Raw genomic sequence first — 18603 nt, forward strand, 5'->3', positions numbered from 1 at the left:
TCCATTTTCGTTCTGTTCTCCAGAGCAATATGAACACACCTGCTCCTTGTTCTATCTGATGTCTCCCAATCATTTGAAACCCTATTAGTCTCCCCTTCTTTGTTCTATATCAGTGGCTCTGAAACATTACTGGTTGTTAGACCCACTTGGGAAAAAAATTTTTAAAAAGACACAAAAGATTGAGTCCCAAATCCCAGAGGTTCTGATTCGTTAGATCCTGGCTTAAAAAGTTTCCCAGATGATTCTGAAGACTGGCTAGATTTTCAGAACCACTAGGCCTCCATGCTTCTCAGACTTTAGTGTTTTTTAAAAATTGTGGTAAAAAAATGAATAATTATTTTAACCATTTTAAAGTATACAGTTCAGTGGCATTTACAATGTCATGCAATTCTTACCAGTATCTACTTCTAGAAAATATTCATCACCTCAAACCAGACTTGATTGTTTTTAAGAATCACTGGAGGGCTTGTTAAAACACAGCTTCCTGGGGCCTAGCCCAGAGATTCTGATTCAGTAGGTCTGGGGTGGGCATTTTTAATGAGAAATAGCACATTTTTAACAAGCTTCTAGGCAATGATGCTGTTGATGGTCCAGGGACCCCACTGTCAGCCAAAAAAAAAATACGCACAATGTAAGTGGTGGTTTAGTTGCTCAGTCATGTCTGACTCTTGAAACCCCATGGACTGTAGCCTTCCAGGCTCCTCTGTCCATGGAATTCTTCAAGCAAGAATACTGGAGTGGGTTGCCATTTCCTTCTCCAAGAATTGAACCCAGGGATTGAACCCAGATCTCCTGCATTGCAGGTGGATTGGTTGTGAGTTAAGTTTTATTGGAGGGCAAAATGAGGACTATAGCCTGGAAGATAGCATTTCAAATGGCTCTGAGAAACTGCTCCAAAGAGGTAGCAGGGAAGATCAGTATATACGAGATTTTAGTGAATGGGGAGTACATGCAATCAAGCACATATTTTTTTTGACAGGTTACTGCTAGTCATGAGGAGCAGATGTCACCATGAAGAATTTTAGTGCTTTTCTATGATAAAGGAGATGCATGAATTGGGTTCATAAAATCATCTGAAAATATCTATCTGAAGACTGGCTCCACCAGCTTTTCCCAAAGCACAGATTGCCTAATTCCTGATCTCTATCCTGAACTCCAGCTATAGAAGCTCATAATGTGATCCTTGTAGAGGCAGATGGCAAGTGCCAATTTATAGGTGACACCACTTTGAAGAACATGGATTAGGCCTTTCATTCTATTTCCCATATTCTCTTACCTTGTCATACTCATTCTTTTATATTGTTACTTTAAAAAAAATCCAGCATTTAGAAGTGCATGCAACATTTTGGGTGGGGTCTGTGAGAACATGGTGTGATAGCTGACAACCAGGATATGGGCCCAGCCTGAAGTTCAACATGAGAAGTTGGACTTGAGTCAGACTCTAACCCAAGATGTGGCTACAGTTCCTATCATATCACTGTCACAGAGTTGGAGAGGAACAGGCAAGAGGAAGCCTCAAATAGTCTTTAATAAACAAAAGGACAGCACGATGTCATGTGAAACCATCATAATTCAAGAAAAAGGGACTTTGGGATTTCCATTCTGAATATAGATGAGAATCCCAAGTACTGAATTCTAGGAAACACCATTACCCCTAGTACCTTAGTGATTTGGAGGGTTTAATCCTCTTGACATCTATAATTATAATGATTTCATGACAACCCTCATGTACATATCTGATAAACATATATTTAGTATTTATGTAATTAAAATGAATTTGTTCTCTTGGCAATCTTAACTGCAGGGTTGGTATTATCCCTAATTTAGTGGCTTGCCTGAAGTCAAACAGCCAGCAGGTGTTGGAGTCAGGACCCAAATCAGACCCCACACTCCCCTCTCTCTCAGCAGAGGGTGATCAGCAGACAGAAGCTTGGTGACAACACTTTGTGTGACGCTTATCAAACTCAGTGGGGCAAGCACGGATCAGGAACTTGCTCTAAGAGTCTGGAAAAACTCAGCCCCTTCTTGGCTCTTTTCCTGTAGCAACTGCACTTGCCTGTTATTTGTGCCTTCCAGTTCAGAGGCCAAGACACCATTTCTAAACTCTCAAGTGTGACACATCTTTTCTCAAGGCATGCCAAATGCTGCATGGACCCTTCATCTCTGGGAGATCTGTCTTGCTGGAGAGCCTCAGAACAGCTTGGGGGCTGAACCACAGAGGAAGGCCAGGTTCAGAGGGACTCACGTGGCTGGTTTAGAATGCACACAAACCAGGCATGAGCCCCTTACTCCCAGGAGCTGGCAAAGAGTTGCTTGCTTTTCCAGCTGGCAGGAAAAAGTAATGACAAACTTTCCCTGGGGTTAAAATTATGTTCAGTTAGTGCAGGAGTTTTGGCTTTGATTTATAATGTATTGTGCATACCTGGCACAGACACACCATAAACATTCACTTCTTCGACGAAATCAACCAGTCCTACTGTGTCAGCGACTTCAGTGGTGGCCACATTTTCCCCTTTCCACCTGGAAGAAAAGGCAAGGTTAGCAGAGGTCACTGGTGGTCTGTGGTCCAGGTGGTCTGTGACAGGTGTTTTCTCCAGGTCTCTGTGGGGTGGCTGCATTTGTCTTCCTCCCCTTGGTCCTCAAACTCTCCAACTTAACTCATGGGAGAGGCATCCTGCTTGAGGCATGAAAGACAAAGGCCTAGACCTAAATAATAAAATGTGGAATTTTAACCTCCCAATGTGAAATGTGGTTCACTGAATGATGTTCTAATGTTAAAATACAGGTTTGGCCTAAGAAAGGCACTAGGAATAAAAAAACAAATCTCAGTGACTTTTTGCTGTGTTTAGGTCTCTCCCTCTCCTCATTCACTAACTTTGTTATTTAATTCAGTTAGCAAATTTCTATTAAATAGAATTTCATACTTGTATTTCAGGGTCTTATGTCTATGAAAATGCTTTTAGTAAGAAAGAAAATATCATACTTTATTTGTAGGGAGAATAAAATGTTGAATTTTAGTTAAATTTTGACTTACATTTAAAATTCTTTAGATCTCCCAAAAGTATCTTTTTAGTAACATGAAGGCAGCATAAACTAATGATTTAGATCCAGAGTCAAGGGATGTTAGAGATGGAAGGAACCCTAAGGATCATTGGGACCTTCATTTCATGGGTGAAGGGACTGAGGTGGAGAAAGGTTATCTGCCTTGATAATACATCTGCTCACAGGCAAAGGAAGCCTGGGGGCTGAGTTCTCATTCATATCCATGCTCTTTCTACTAGACAACTCCCATCTCTTCCTTATTCATTCATGCAAAAAGTAATCACTGTGTTAGGTGCTGGGGTCGGGGGTGAACAAGCAGACACAGAGTCTGGCCTCAGGGAGCTTATACAATAAGGAAGCTGGGTTAAACAAAGTGTCCTGAGGCTGGAGGACAGTGCTGTTGCTGAGAATTAATTTCATGGTCTATTACAATGATTTTCAATGTCCATTGTGCTGACGTGGGGGTTCTGTGGGAAACCATTTGGTTGGGGATGGAAAGTGAGAGGGAGAGGCCCAGGTGGGGCTCAGAACCCTCGCCTCCTCTTCAACTAGATCATCTTCACATTAATTTGCATTTGATTTTATCTGAAGAAAAGCCTTATGATAGAAAACAGGGTGAACATCTCTGGATGACCCGAGTGACTGGTAATAACTGACGATAAATGAGAGGAATTGAAGAGACTGTCATTGAGGTGCCCCAAATCAAGCACTAGCTATTTTCTCTCCTAGTCTCATCTGGTTGCTCAACCAAGTTCACTGCACATTGCAGAGTGACACCCAATGTATTTTGTTCCATATTTTCTGGGAATGTGTGTGTGTGCTAAGTTGTTTCAGTTGCGTCTGACTGTTGGGAGGCCCTGTGGACTGTAGCCCGCCAGGCTCCTCTGTCCATGGGATTCTCCAGCCAAGAATACTGGAGTGGGTTGCCATGCTCTCCTCCAGGGGATCTTCCCCACCCCAGTGATTGAACCTGTGTCTCCTGCATTGCAGGCAGATTCTTTACTGCTAAGCCACCAGGGAAGACCTTTCTGGGAATACAGGAGGTTGAACTGACATGACAAAGAGATAGAAGGAAACGGAACACCACAACCAAAACGGAACATGACTCTAATTTAGGAGTAGGCCAAATTGTACATGTGTTTGTTTTGGGTTCAATAATTCAGAGAAACCAACCGGAATGTGTCTCCAACTCTGTCGTGGAAGTAGATAAAATTTTCGTGGTCGATCATTAAGAGATCTCCACTGTTGAAATACAGGTCTCCTTTCTTAAAGACATCTCTCAGTTTTTTCTTCTCTGTCTGACTCTTTCCTCCGGCATAGCCATTAAATGGTGTGAACTGTGTGATTTTGCAAACCAGGAGTCCAGGTTCACCTAAGACAGAAGGAAGTACATAGCTATTTTATGTGCTGCTGCTGCTGCTAAGTCACTTCAGTCATGTCCGACTCTTAGCGACCCCATGGACTGCAGCCTACCAGGCTCCTCTGTCCATGGGATTCTCCAGGCAAGAATACTGGAGTGCGGTGCCATTGCCTCTCCGATTTTATGTGCTAGCAGTAGGCAAATTTTATTATTAACCTGCCTTTCAAACAGATGGCATACAACCCACTGGTAACAAGTTGACTGCAGAAAGTATCATTTTACATGCACATGTATGTGTATTTCCATGTACATCATACACAGACATATATACACCATGTACACACACACAGAGTACATATTCTCTATGGTCACACATTTGTAATTCTTTTAATACTAATATTTTACTGAATAATGATTTATACGCATAATTTGACAAATGTTTGGTAGTTTAAGCGTAAAAGTAAAAGCCCCCTAAAACTAGCTATAGTTTTGCAACCATAATTACATATCCCCTTAATAATTGAGAAGTTATTAAGCAAGGTTTCAAATTATAGTTATATTACATGTAGTAGTATATTATTATCTTTTGGAATTTCTCTATTTCCAGGGGTACAAAGTAAACCTCTTCCCCCACCCACTCTGAAAATTTTTACATGTTCATTTTAGCAGTGATATGTTAGTTCTTAAGGTTCACTCGGTTAAGATAAGACATGACAGGTTAATATAACAAAATTTTACTGTACCTTTGGGAACCTTGATGCAGTATCCATTTCCATCTCGAACAGGTTCATCTTTCTCTACGTCGTATTTAATCAGCTCAAAATTTATGACTTTCTAGTAAAATTAAAATGGATCATTTTGAGTACATATTCTTTCACAAATTTTTTGTTGTTTATTGTGTTATAGCATACAGAAAGTATATAAAGTACAGATACCTTAAGTGTACAGCTTGATGAATTTTTACATATGCATACACTTATTTAACTACTGCCCAGATCAAGATACTAAACATTTTCATTACCTTAAGAAGTTTCCTCCTGCCCCTCTCTCTCAAGTCACTATTCTGATTTTTATTACCATAAAGTAGTCTTAAGCATCAAATACATGAAATAAATATATGCCTTCGTATCTGCTGCTTTCACTCAACACGTCTGTGAGATTCCTCCCTCCCTGCTGGTGTTTCTGTCCGTGGTGTAGTTTTTATGCCATGCAACTTTCCTACTTTCCTTGTATGAATATACCATACTTTATTTATCTCTTTTCCTGTTAATGGACATTTGGATTATTTCTAGTTTTAGACTATTAAATATAAAGCTGTTATGAACATTCTCATACATGTTCTTTGATGGATATATCACTAATGGGCTTTTAAAGTCTTGTTTAATACCCACCCCCTGCAAAAAAAAAAATCTTGTTTAACCTTAATACACCACTGTTAAATGTTTTGTGTTCCAGGGTGTCCTCAAATACATTTAAGATTCAGTGGTACAATGGTATAATTTGTTTCATGCCATGGCTATAAAATTATTTAAATTCTACTGTATTTCTTGTTACTATAATCCAAGGGCATAAGAATTTAAATTTATGTAACTCAGTAACAGCAATAAGTATATCATTTTCTATACTTGCAGCAAAACACAAACATCATAGTATTTAGACTTAATTATTAACTATGATTACTACGTCCATTTCAAATTTATATTCAAATCTATACATAAATTAACTAATCATATGCTTTTGTAGTAGCAGAAAACCATTAAAAACCAAAAAGCATACATAGTCAACAAATGTATATCTTGTTTATTTGCAAGAATGTAAAAAAAATTAGGAGTGGTAACTATTGCTTCTTTCCCTATCAGACGTATGGTAATCTTTATTTTTTACTTAAAAAAATATGGTTTTGTTTAAAGTAGAAAATGACAAAACATGGCAATCAGTGGATGAGGAGGAAAGAACTAGTAATACCCAACACCAACTTCTCAAGTGCTCAGGTTTGGTTTGAATGTTTCCCTGCAACTCACTTTTTTAAAAGATATCTCTTTGGATGTGGACTATTTTAAAAGTCTTTATTGAATTTGTTATAATATTATTTGTTATAATAATTGTTATAATTAATATTTTATATTGTTTCTATTGTTATAATAATATTTGTTTTATGTTTTGGTTTTTCGGCTGCGAGGCATGTGGGATCTTAGCTCCTCAACCAGGAGCTGAGCCTGCACCCCTTGCCTTGGAAGGTGAACTCTTAACCTCTAGACCAGGAGAGAAGTCCTTGCAACTCATGTTTTTGAGTCAGTACTGCCCTGGTGGCTCAGACGGTAAAGAATCTGCCTGCAACACAGGAGAATCAGGTTCAACTCCTGGGTTGTGAAGCTCCCCTGGAGAAGGGAATGGCAACCCTCTCCAGTGTTCTTGCCTGGAGAATCCCATGGACAGAGGAGCCTGGTGGGCTATGGTCCATGGGGTTGCAAAGAGTCGAACACATCTGAGTGACTAACACTTAAGTGACAACATAGATATCTTGCACCAGGCCTCAACTCAGCTTTCTGCCCTCTCTTGTTTTTGAACCGCATTTATCCTGGGTCTCCAAGGTTTGGACTCATCCAGGTTGGCCTGACCCTAACTAGAGAAGATTGACCCTCTCAACAGTTGATTCTCAAGTCTGTAATAGAGCTGCCCAGTAGAATCGTCTATGGTGATGGAAATGTTCTATAACTGTACTACTCAACGTGGTAGTCACTAAACACATGTGGCTACTAAGCATTTGAAGTGTGGCTAGGTCAAATGAAGAATTGATTAAAAATTGACATAATTTAAATAGCCACGTGTAGTTAGTGGCTACTATACTGGGTGGCACAGGTGTAGAGGACAGTGGAGGGACATGTGTAATGTAGGCTTGGCTGTTATTGTTAGAGAGGTGCCTTGGACTTGGAAATCCCAGGAGATCAGGCCAGGATACAAAGAATGGAATGACAATAATCTTTACAGCTATTCAAGGCTATTATATGGCAGGCACTGGGCTATATTCTATCTAATATAATTCTTTCAACAACTCTTTCCCCTTATTAAATAAGTTTGGGCCAGGCACTAGGCTCTATATTTTCCCTTTTTGTTTTATTTCTGAAGTTGAGGCATGACCATGGGAAAAGGCATGACCTTGGGATAGTCTGGGATGGTAGTGGAATTTGGTCTCTTGGGCCAGCTCTCTTATGCACAAGGACTATTGTCCTGTGTACTTGGCTGGTCAGTCCCTGGGGGCATCAGTTGCCTGGGAGCCCTGGTGTGGCCGTTTCATGCCCAGTCAGGATGAGGTACTTGAGGCATAACAACAGTAATGACTGCTGAAGCCAGTGAAGATTCAGTATTTGCTGAATGTTTCTGGAATTTTGCAGAATAGGTAGTCATCTGGAAGACTGTTCAGACACAATAAAAGGCAAAGAGATTGTCTGGAGATGAGGCAATAAATTGACTGAGAGGGAAAAGAAAATGCTGCATGAGCTGGCTTACACACAAGAAACATACTTCTGGTATGGTTACTGTGGCGTGGTGCTAAGTCACTTCAGTCCTGTCCAACTCTGTGTGACACTATGGACTGTAGCCCGCCAGGCTCCTCTGTCCATGGGATTCTCCAGGCAAGAACACTGGAGTGGGCTGCCATGCCCTCCTCTAGGGGATCTTCCCAACCCAGGGATGGAACCTGCATCTCTGAGTCTCCTGCATTGGCAGCCGGGTTCTTTATCACTGGCACCACCTGGGAAGCCCAGTGTGGTTATCAGGTGAACACAATTGTTTATAAGATCCTAGAACGTGGATGCATCCTGGTTCTCTCAAAGGAGCAGTTCTTAATCTTCGTTAAATAGCTTTAAAAAAATACTACCTAGAGGGGTGGGATGAGGTGGGTGGGAGGGAGGTTCAAGACAGAAGATTGATCTATCTATCTATATACACACACACTCATAGCTGATCCATGTTGTTGTATGGCAGAAACCAGCACAACATAATAAAGCCATTATCCTCCAATTAAAAGCTTTATTTATAAAAATGCTAAAAAAAATACTGATGCCTGGGCCCACCCTCCTTGTGAACACAAAGGTGAACACAAGTTGTCCCTCCTTCCAAAGCTCTGGGGACAGGGCCCTGCACCTAAATGTATAAAAAGACCCCCCGACCAGCCTCTTGATGGTAACACACATCACAATGAAAGAGAAATACCACATTTCACAGTGTGTAGTTAACATACAGAACTGGTAACCTTCAAGTGTTTTAACGTATACAAGTATAAATGGCATTAGAAGACTTCACACAAGTTACAGATGGAAAATCATAGTGGGTTGTCATTAATAGAAATTAATATGTTAAAATTAAAGGACCCTGTCATTTTTAGGTCATTGTCATAGAGAATGAGCAAAACCTCCTTTGGTGATATGGATGGGTCATGGAATTCTAATAAGAGCATCATCATGATACAGTTTTCAAGAAATCCCCATGTACTGAAAGCTGGCTACAGATGCCCTCATTCTCCAATATACTTACTCTCTGTAGGTAGTTTACTCTTCCAACAGCACCAATTTTTCTTGTGTAATTCATAAATCCAATATTGCCTTCAGTGGAAGCATAGAACTCATTAATGTTAATATCCCCAAATCTCCTGACGAATTCTTTCCACACATCTGCTCGTAAGCCGTTTCCTAGTGCCAGTCTGACTTTGTGGTCACGATCGTTTGGTTTCTGTAGCAGGAGGAAGAGACCAAACTGAAACATCTTGGGAGGCTGTACTTGCATATTAACAATGGCCTTTGTGTTTCTTCATATTTATGTTGGTTATGAATTGACTTTAGTGCACGCCTTCATTATCCCCCACACATATTATACCCACCCCTCTCCCCGACTCCCAAACACAGTATGGGCCGACACTGGGAACTTTCCCATTTTGATTTTTAAGAGGTGATATGAGACAAGTGGACAGAAAACTAAGTGATGCCAGTATTTAATCCCCATCCAATCTGAAGCTTGAGTCATATGTTGTTTTCCTTTTAAGTTTTATATTGGAATATAATTATTTTACAATGTTATGCTAGTTTCTGCTGTACAATGATGTGAATCAGCTATATGTATACATATATCGCCTCCCTCTTGGACTGCCATCCTACCCCTCTAGGTCATCGCAGAGCACCAAGCTGAGCTTGCTGTGCATGTTGATTGTTCTCTTGATGAGGCTGGAGAATCTCAGTGAATTGTAGAGGTCTGTCAGAGAGTGACACAATCTGAAGCTATAGTCTTCGCTTGACATTGAAGAAGAAAATGGGAACACAGTCCAGGGAGAGGGAGAGAATCATTTTCTATAGAGTCATCCAAGAGCACGCATGTGAGGGGCTGGTGGGATTGGAGAGGACTCTTGTTCACGCATTCATTGTCTAGAGAGACCAGGTGATCACAAGAGCAGGTGGAGCTGAACCAACGGGGAAGGGGAAAAGGGGGAGGGAACTGGCTTCCAGCTGCCTCAGGTGGCCTGGAGGAATACGCTTTGCTATAAATAGAAATCACAATGGAAAAGCTGTTTTGAGTATAAGAACTGAAAGCTGAGCTTGTATCAATCAGCAAAAGAGGTGGATAAGAACTGGGCTGTTTTCCATTCAACCACATTTATGAGGCCCGACAAATATGTCTGAACCTTAGGTAATTTTAATGATATATTAATGAGGCATTTGATTGAGGTCAGGAGATCACAGCTTGGAGAGAGGGGCAGGTAAATAAGTATAATTTTAACTTGCAAAATGTGTAGCTTGATGACCTTTACTCTAAGAGAAAACAGGATGGACAGAGGTGAAAGTGCTAGGTGACTATGGTTCTCCTCTCCTGTCAAACAACAATCTCTTTAACTGAACAGCGATCTGCTTAAAAGAGCAAACATTCTGAAGAGCATTTCTACATTATTTCTTACTCTGTGAAATCACTGTGAAATGATTTTGGAATAAGAGACCTTTTTTTGGAAAAAAACTGTTTGCAGTGAGAGGCTGGCAGTTCTCTGACAAGGGGAGGACCTTTGATCTGGTGGTTAAAAACCAAACCAAACCAACCCTGAATGGTTTCCACGTGAGACGTGTCAAGGAGCCAGTGGAGCAGTGTGTGAGCGTTTAATTTTTAAGTAGCTCCTTGGTCAAAATTCAAGTGATAAAGTTCTTTCAGGAGACCTAATCAGAGAGGTGAACAATACCTGTCCCTAGTTAAAACCGGGCCCCGTGTGCAGTCTTATAAGGAGGAAATGTGTAGGCAGAGAGACAGACTAGGGGCTTCATGCCAGTGGCTCTTTTTTTTGGCCCCATCACATGGCTTGCAGGATATTAGTTCCCAATTAGGGATCAAACCTGCACCCTCTGCAGTGGAAGTGCAGATTCTTAACCACTGGACCACCAGGGAAATCTGAGCCAGTGGTTCTTAACCAGTGTATTGAGGAGTCTTACCTGAGAAGCCTTCTGAACTTGCACGAATCTACTTGTTCTGAGTGGGAACCTATTTTCTTCATCAGCTCTCTTGGTCCCTAGGTTACTTGGATCCCTTTTATAATTATCAAGTACTGATAAGTCAGGATGGGCTTTGCAGGTGGCTCAGTGGTAAAGAATCCTTCTGCCAATGCAGGAAGACACAAGTTTCATCCCTGGGTGGGGAAGATTTCCTGGAGAAGGAAATGGCAACCCACTCCAGTATTCTTGCCTGGGAAATCCCATGGACAGAGGAGCCTGGTGGACTATAGTCTACAGGGTCGCAAAAGAGTTGGACACAACTTGGTGATTAAAACAACAGCAGCAGTCAGGACACCATCCATCTGGCTTGCCAGGGCTGGTCCTGGTTTACACCTGTTGTTCCGATGTGCTTCTTAGCGACACGCCTTCTGCTCTCAAATGGCCCTGTTTGCATAGTGATTTATAGATAGGGTCACCTTGTCTATAAAGCACTATTGCTCAGCAAGGGCTGTCAGTTTTCCAGAGACTATCCTTGCCCCCACACTGGTGTGCCGCACTGCCACTCTGAGAATAAAACATCAAAAATGTTTGCTTAAAAATAACCACCTGACTTGGGGCTGACTTGGTCTCCAGGCTTGCGTGGAATGTTCAAGAGTAGCAATTCAGTGTGCAAAGCCGAGTCCTTACTTCTTCTACATGCAGCCCACCATTGCCCTCTTAGTTCATTTCTTTGTCTAATTAGACTGTAAGCTCCTTTGAGGCCAAATCTCTCTATATATCGTCCATAGTGCCTGGCCTGTGCTTTGCATAGAGTGTAATTCCTGTAGTAAAAGAAGACATAACCTCTGCCATGAAAACACCAGCCCACCCTGTTCAACAGCTCACAGGGGGGACATGCACACCAGGGAGGGCTCAGGCTGCAGGAGGCTGCAGCTCTGAAATGTGGGAAGCGGGCTGGCCTCACGGGTGCACCTGTCACCTGCAGCTGCCAGGTAGCTGGGCTCACAGTCACAATACCACCAGCTTAGTGTTCATCACAAACCGAGAGATCCAATTACACCAGCAAAAGGGATTAAGGCTGTAGGCCTGGAAATATTTGAGAGTTCCTGGAGCCTTCGGAGATGTCTGGTTCTCACCTAAGCTTTTGATCACCAAGGCCTGAGAGTAGCAGTATTTCTCTTTTTGGAATTTCCTTATCACCAGAGCCACTCCCCAAAGGAACTGTATTTTAGGTCAAGGGTCACCTGCTCATTTTCTTTTTTTAAACAAAGATCACTCTATTCCACGTTACAGGTGAGGTGCAACATGCAAACACACCCGGATTTTAATCCACCGTGGATTGAATGACTGATGAAGGGTCAGAGGTCAGGGTGTTCAGAGAGGGTGCAGGGTGCCAGGTAATCAGAGGAAGCAGAAGACTTTTATTGAGGGTTTTGCTTTGTATCAGGCAATTGCCCTGTATTATCTTAAGGTCCGAAGGAGCCCTACTGAAATGTGAGAGATAATCAAGTATTTGCCTCAGATTACAGTTGAGGAAACAGAACTTTGAAAAGTTTAAAGTAATTTGCCCAAGATCACACAGGTAGAAACACAGTTGCCTCAAAAATTCAAATCCAAATCTATATGACTACAGAGAGCATGCTTTTTCTTAGTTAAAAAAAAGCAACACACACACACACACACACACACACACACACACACACAGAGTTTAAGAACCCAAAAGTACTGAAAGGCTTTTACATGAAGAAATGTCATTCCATTTATCTGTCTTCATCCTTTGCCTCCAGCCTACTACCCAGAGGCAGATGCTTTTAACGCTTGTTGCTGCTGCTTCTCACCTCCATGTTTCTAAATTAAAAGATCTGCTATCTTTCGAGTAAACACGTTAGACATTATTTACTGATTTCCTATTGTGCTGGATGGGGATTAAACTCTCTCTCACTTTTCCAAAATCACAATTTTTGGTTAAATCAATATTCAATGTTCACATTATTCTGCCCCTAACTCACCACTGATGAACTCAGTAACATACTATGAACAAATTCTTGAACAAATGTTTGTTTTTCCTAGGAATAATTTCCTCCCTGCCCATTTGCTTTATTTTCTTAGTTTTTATTTGTAGTTCTTTCCTTATCCCCCCAAAGCATCTAAATACAATGATCCTCCTTCTATCAGATGATAGAATTTCCTTTTTTCCATTTTTCTTCCTTTTATACTTTTGTTCCAACCTGGACTAGCTGTTCTCCAGGCCTGGGAATATCCTTTGCCTCTTTTCCCTGGATCCTGGGTCTTCTTTTTTTACTCTCCTGTTTGGATGGAATACTTTCTCTAGGAACTTCCTAAAGGAGGGTATACAGGAGGTAAGGTTTTTTTTTTTTTAGACTTTGAATGTCTGAAAATCTTATTTTACACTTAATAATTTGGTTGCATATAAAATTCTAGATAGTTAATAATGTTTACTTAGAATTTTGAAGGCACAACTTCCTGTGTCTTCCAGCTTGAGTGTTGCTGTTGGCAAGTCAAATGTTATTCGTATAGAATATTCTCTCTCTCTTGATAGTCTTAAATAACATCATAGTGTAGTTTAAGCATTAAAAAAAATTCCACTCATTTTCTTAGGTATTCAATTAGCCTTTTCAATGCATCCTTCAGTTTTGGGAAGTTTTCTTGTGTTATGTCTTAATAATTTCCTCCTCTCCATTTTTGCTATCCATTCCCTAATGTCCTATTAACCAGATACTGAATCTTTTGGATCCTCTAATTTTCTTATTTTGTCTCCACTCATGTCCATCACTTTATCTTTCCTCCAATTTTCTGTAAGATTACTCAACTTTATCTGCCAACTTTTCTATGGATTAAGTAATTTTTAAATCATATTTTTATTTTTCAGGAGGCATTATTCTGGCTTTTTTAGTAGCATACTATTTTTGGTTTATGGATATAATATCTTCTCTAACATTTCTGAGAATATTAATTATTGATATCTAGAAGTCTTCTCCTACTGTCTGCTCTTTCTTCTTCTTTTTTTAAAATGATCTTTCCTGTTAGATATTTTCCTTTGGAATCTGTTCCTATTTAGGAGTAAGACAACCCAGGTGGCACTAAGTGGTAAAGAGGCAGGAAGATGCAGGTTCGATCCCTGGGTTGGGAAGATCCCCTGGAGGAGGGCATGGCAACCCACTCCAGTATTCTTGCCTGGAGAATCCCATGGACAGAGGAGCCTGGTGGGTTACAGCCCATGGGGTCACAAAGAGTCAGACACCAACGAAGCAACCGAGCACGCACAAGGCAACAAAAAGATGCTTGAGCTGCTCTGTCTAGGGAAGTGGTAGTGAGCCAATGTCCAGGTTCTTTTCTGGGAACGTTAAGTTCTCTCTAAGAATAACTCCCTAAGATGGCTGGATGGCATCACCAATGCAATGGACATGAACTTGGGCTAACTCTAGGAGATGGTGAGGGTCAGGGAAGCCTGGCATGCTGCAGTCCATGGGGTGGCGAAGAGTCAGACACAACTAGGGGCCTGAACAACAACAAAGAGTAACTCTCCTCCGACATCTTGCCTGCAAGCATCACTGACTGCTAGAGCTCTGAAAGCTGTGCAGGGGAAGGGGGCTGGTCAGGAAGCAGGCACCTACTCAACTGCTCTCAGCGCCTCAGCCCCTGCCCTCCTCTGCTCCTAGGGTCCTGGAGAAGTTCAGAGCTTCTCTAGGGCTTTCCCAGACAATAAGTCTCCTGTCTCAATAAAAGATTGAGAGGGGTCGACCATGCTGCTCAATGGTCAGAGTTCAGACCTGCTGCCTCCAGAGTCCTTGCTCTTAAGCACTACATTAAGTCTGTTGAGCCGGAACTGAACTCCCGCCCTGAGGAGGCTGGTGCATTTCTCCCCAGTCCTCTGCTTTACCAAGGGAGCTACTGAATGTGACTCAGAAAAGGGAGGAGAAGCATAGTAGCTTCCATCTTCTCAACATTGCCCCAGATTCTCCTGATGAACCAGGTCCTTCTGGGATGGGTGTCATTAGGTTCATATGCTTAGCTAGGGTAGGAGTTGCCTCCTTGATATCCAGTGCCTGGGGGCTGATGGCAGAGCTAGCTGCTCTAGGAGCAGCTTATTCCAGAAGCTCGAAGGCCGAGGGCATTTCTGATGACATTGATGCAGAGTCTTCCACCATCAGTTCTAGTTTATATCCACTTTTGTTGTTATTGCTGAAAATGGCAATATTTCATTCTTTTTTTATAGCTGAGTAGTATATTATTGTACATATATATCATCTCCTCATTTTTAACTGTTTAGTTTTTAGTGGAGTATAGTTGATTAACAATGCTGTGAAAGTTTCAGATGTACAGCAAAATGATTCAGTTATACATATACATGTTTCTAATCTTTTAAGAATTCTTTTCCCATTTAGGTTGTTACATAATCTTGAGCAGAGTTCCCTGTGCTATCGAGTGGGTCCTTGTTGGTTATCCATTTTAAATACAGCAGTGTGTACATGTCGATGCCAAACTCCCTAGTTATCCCTTCCCCTGCTGGCAACCATAAATTTGTTCTTTAAGTCTGTGACTCTATTTCTGTGTTGTAAATGAGTTCATTTATATATTTCTTTTAAGATTCCATATTTAAGTGATACCATAGGATATTTCTCTTTCACTGTCTGACCTACTTCACTCAGTATGACACTCTCTAGGTCCATCCATATTGCTGCAAATGGCGTTATATCATTCTTTTTAATGGCTGAGTAATATTCTATTCTATACATGTACCACATCTTGATCCATTCCTCTGTCGATGGACATTTAGGTTGCTTTCATGCCTTGGCTATTGTAAACTGCTAAAGTGAACACTGGGGTGCATGTATCCTTTTGGACCATGGTTTTCTCTCTGGATATAAGCCCAGGAGTGGGATTGCTAGATCAAATGGTAGCTCTATTTTTAGTTTTTTAAGGAATCTCCATACTGTTCCCCATAGTGGCTGTACCAATTTACATTCCCACCAACACTGTAGGAGGGTTCCCTTTTCTTCACACCCTCTCCAGCATTTACTGTTTGTAGATTTTTTGATGATGGCCATTCTGACCACTATGCTACCTCATTGTATTTTTGATTTGCATTGTCTATACAAAAGATCATAACATTTAAAAAATCTTTAACTGAAGGTTTTTTGAGATGACTTTGAGCATTTCTTACAATACTAATAAGTATTTTCCAGACAAACCAGACCAGAACTCAGGGGTGGGATATATCAAGGGCAAACAGAAACTCCAAATCTATTTCTAGATTAGAAGTTGTCCATGTACTACTACTATATACCAAATCATAATATATTTTGATGATGTAAAACCCCAATCAAACTGAATGTTTTCCAGCATCTGAGACAATATTAATAAAAAGGAAATGTGGAAGTGTGTGTATGAACCTGAAAAAATGACACATGAACATGTTTATTTTCCTCAACGCCAAAGGTGGTCTCCCTTAGAACTAACAGAAAAAAACCTAAATTCCCCCTCCCCCAGGAGACTTCTAACAGACAAGGAGGTGTTTTTAAGGCAGAGAAGAAAAGCCAAACAACAGGGCCTTATATGGATTTCTGGGGTTTGATAGAGAGGCATGCAATCTTCCAGACCAGGTAGAATATTAACGTGAAAAGCACTCAATAATGACATCAACAGAAATTGCTATGGGAAAGGTCCTCACCCAACTCATAGCTAATTATGACCCTCAGGAGTCTGTTGCATCTGCCTCATGAATTAGAATAATGTGTGCTAAGCCCAAATATTTTGGGGGAACACATTACTTTCATCAAATCAATTATACATCTTTCAGGAGCAAGAATTTAGAGGTTCATTCAGCAAAATTTGTTGATGCCTAGAATGTGCCAGATACAGATCTCAGTGCCAGATTCTGGCAAAACAAAGCCCCTGGTGATGGAGCTTTCATTTAACTGGAGGAGAAAGACAACAGTCACACTGCCCTGTGTCAGGAGTGACAGTGCCACAGAAAGCAGTAACCCACGAGATGCCCGGTAAGGGGCAGGATGGTACGTTTGAGAATTAGTAGGAAGGATCTCTCTAATAAAGTGATATGTGGGCAGAGACCACATGAAGTAAGAGGAGAAAGAACTAAGGCAAGAGCATCTTATACTTCTTTATGTCACACTGTTTCTATTACAGGCATACCCTGCTTCATTGTGCTTTGCAGATACTTCCTTTTTTTCCCACAAATTGAAGGTTGGTGGCAAGCCAGCATTGTCAGATGATGGTTAACATTTTTAGCAATTAAGTATTTTCAAATTAAGGTATATACACTGCTTATTAAAGATATAATGCTATTGCACACTTAATAGACTACAGCATGGTATAAACAATTTTTATGTACACTAGGAAACCAAAACATTCATGTGACTTGCTTTATTGTGGAATTCATTTTGTTGTGATAGTCTGGAACTGAATCTGCAACATTTCTAAGGTAGCCTATATATAAACTGAATATGACTGGTGCTTATAAATAGCAGTTGATCAACTTAGTGATCCTTTAAGTTTGTTTTCTTTTGATGAGTAAAAGGATTAAAGAAAGTAGAATCTGGTGAGTTTACTGTGTTGTCTAGTTTAGTGGTCCTAAGGAAGGGTTGATTTTGCCTGCCAGGGGATATCTGGCCATGTCTGAAGATATTTTGATTATGATGACCTGGGAGGATGGGGAGGGTATCACTGGCATGTCCTGCATAAAAGCCAAGGATGCTACTAAACATCCTATGGTGCACGGGATAAATTCATACAGTAAAGAATGAATGGGTGCAAAATAATGGGTGTAAAAAATTGGGACCTTGATGTGGTCCCAGGCACGCTGCCGTCTCTGATGAGAGCTGAGAACCTGGGCAGAATGAGCTCTTTCAAACAACCTCATCAAGGTATGTGGGTATCTACAGGCAGGGCAGATCCACAGTATTTGGAATTATTACCTTGGGACATCTGTTCTAAGCTTGGTAACAGATTCGGTCAGATGGTTCCTAGGTTTATTCACTAAGTAACATTAAGTAAAAGTTTTCTGCATGAATGTGGTATAAGAGAGGGCAAGGCGACGAGACGTGGTCCCATTGGAAGCATGAAGACCAACACCTGCAAAGTGACAAGGGCCACAAAGGAGGAGAAAACAAATGAGGCCCAGGAAGGAAGCAATGACTTCTGTTCGGGTGACTCACATAAGTTTAACATGTGAGGTATCACTGAAGCTGGGCTTTGACAGTGAGTAGGGTTTAAACAAGTAGAGAAGGAAGCAGAGGATATGCTGGGTAGAGGGTAAGATATGAAAACAAGTACAAAGGTAGGGAAAAATGTTATCACAGCAACTTTGCTTTGTGTGCATGCTCAGTCATATCTGACTTTTGTGACCTCAGGGACTGTAGACTGTCAGGCTCCTCTGTCCATGGAATTCTCCAGGCAAGAATACTGGAATGGGTTGCCATTCCCTTCTCCAGGGGTCTTCCCGACCCAGGGATTGAACCTGTGCTTCCTGCTTGGCAGGCAAATTCTTTACCACTGAGCTGCCTGGGAAGCCCTATTACAATGACTGCCATCAAGTAATGGCTTTCCTGGTGGCTCAGACAGTAAAGATTCTGCCTGCAATGCAGGAGACCCGGGTTTGATATCTGGATCTGGAAGATCCACTGAATAAGGGAATGGCTACCCACTCCATTATTCTTGCCTGGAGAATTCCATGGCCAGAGGTGCCTGACAGGCTAGAGT

The 18603-nt window shown here is 41.2% G+C and overlaps 1 protein-coding gene across 1 annotated transcript in view; it reads right to left on the bottom strand.

Annotated features, from left to right (window-relative positions):
* SLC27A2 (solute carrier family 27 member 2) overlaps positions 1-18603 on the bottom strand; it is a 49092-nt gene that overhangs the window by 5582 nt on the left and 24907 nt on the right. Inside the window, exons 5-8 of the mRNA XM_043472021.1 lie at positions 8936-9130; positions 5146-5236; positions 4216-4414; positions 2423-2520 (exon numbers count right to left, since the gene is read on the bottom strand). Of these exons, the coding sequence (XP_043327956.1) occupies positions 2423-2520; positions 4216-4414; positions 5146-5236; positions 8936-9130 (583 nt within the window). The remainder of the gene's footprint in view (positions 1-2422; positions 2521-4215; positions 4415-5145; positions 5237-8935; positions 9131-18603) is intronic.

The sequence above is a fragment of the Cervus canadensis genome, chromosome 6, assembly GCF_019320065.1.
Source record: "Cervus canadensis isolate Bull #8, Minnesota chromosome 6, ASM1932006v1, whole genome shotgun sequence".
NCBI classification, from domain to species: domain Eukaryota; kingdom Metazoa; phylum Chordata; class Mammalia; order Artiodactyla; family Cervidae; genus Cervus; species Cervus canadensis.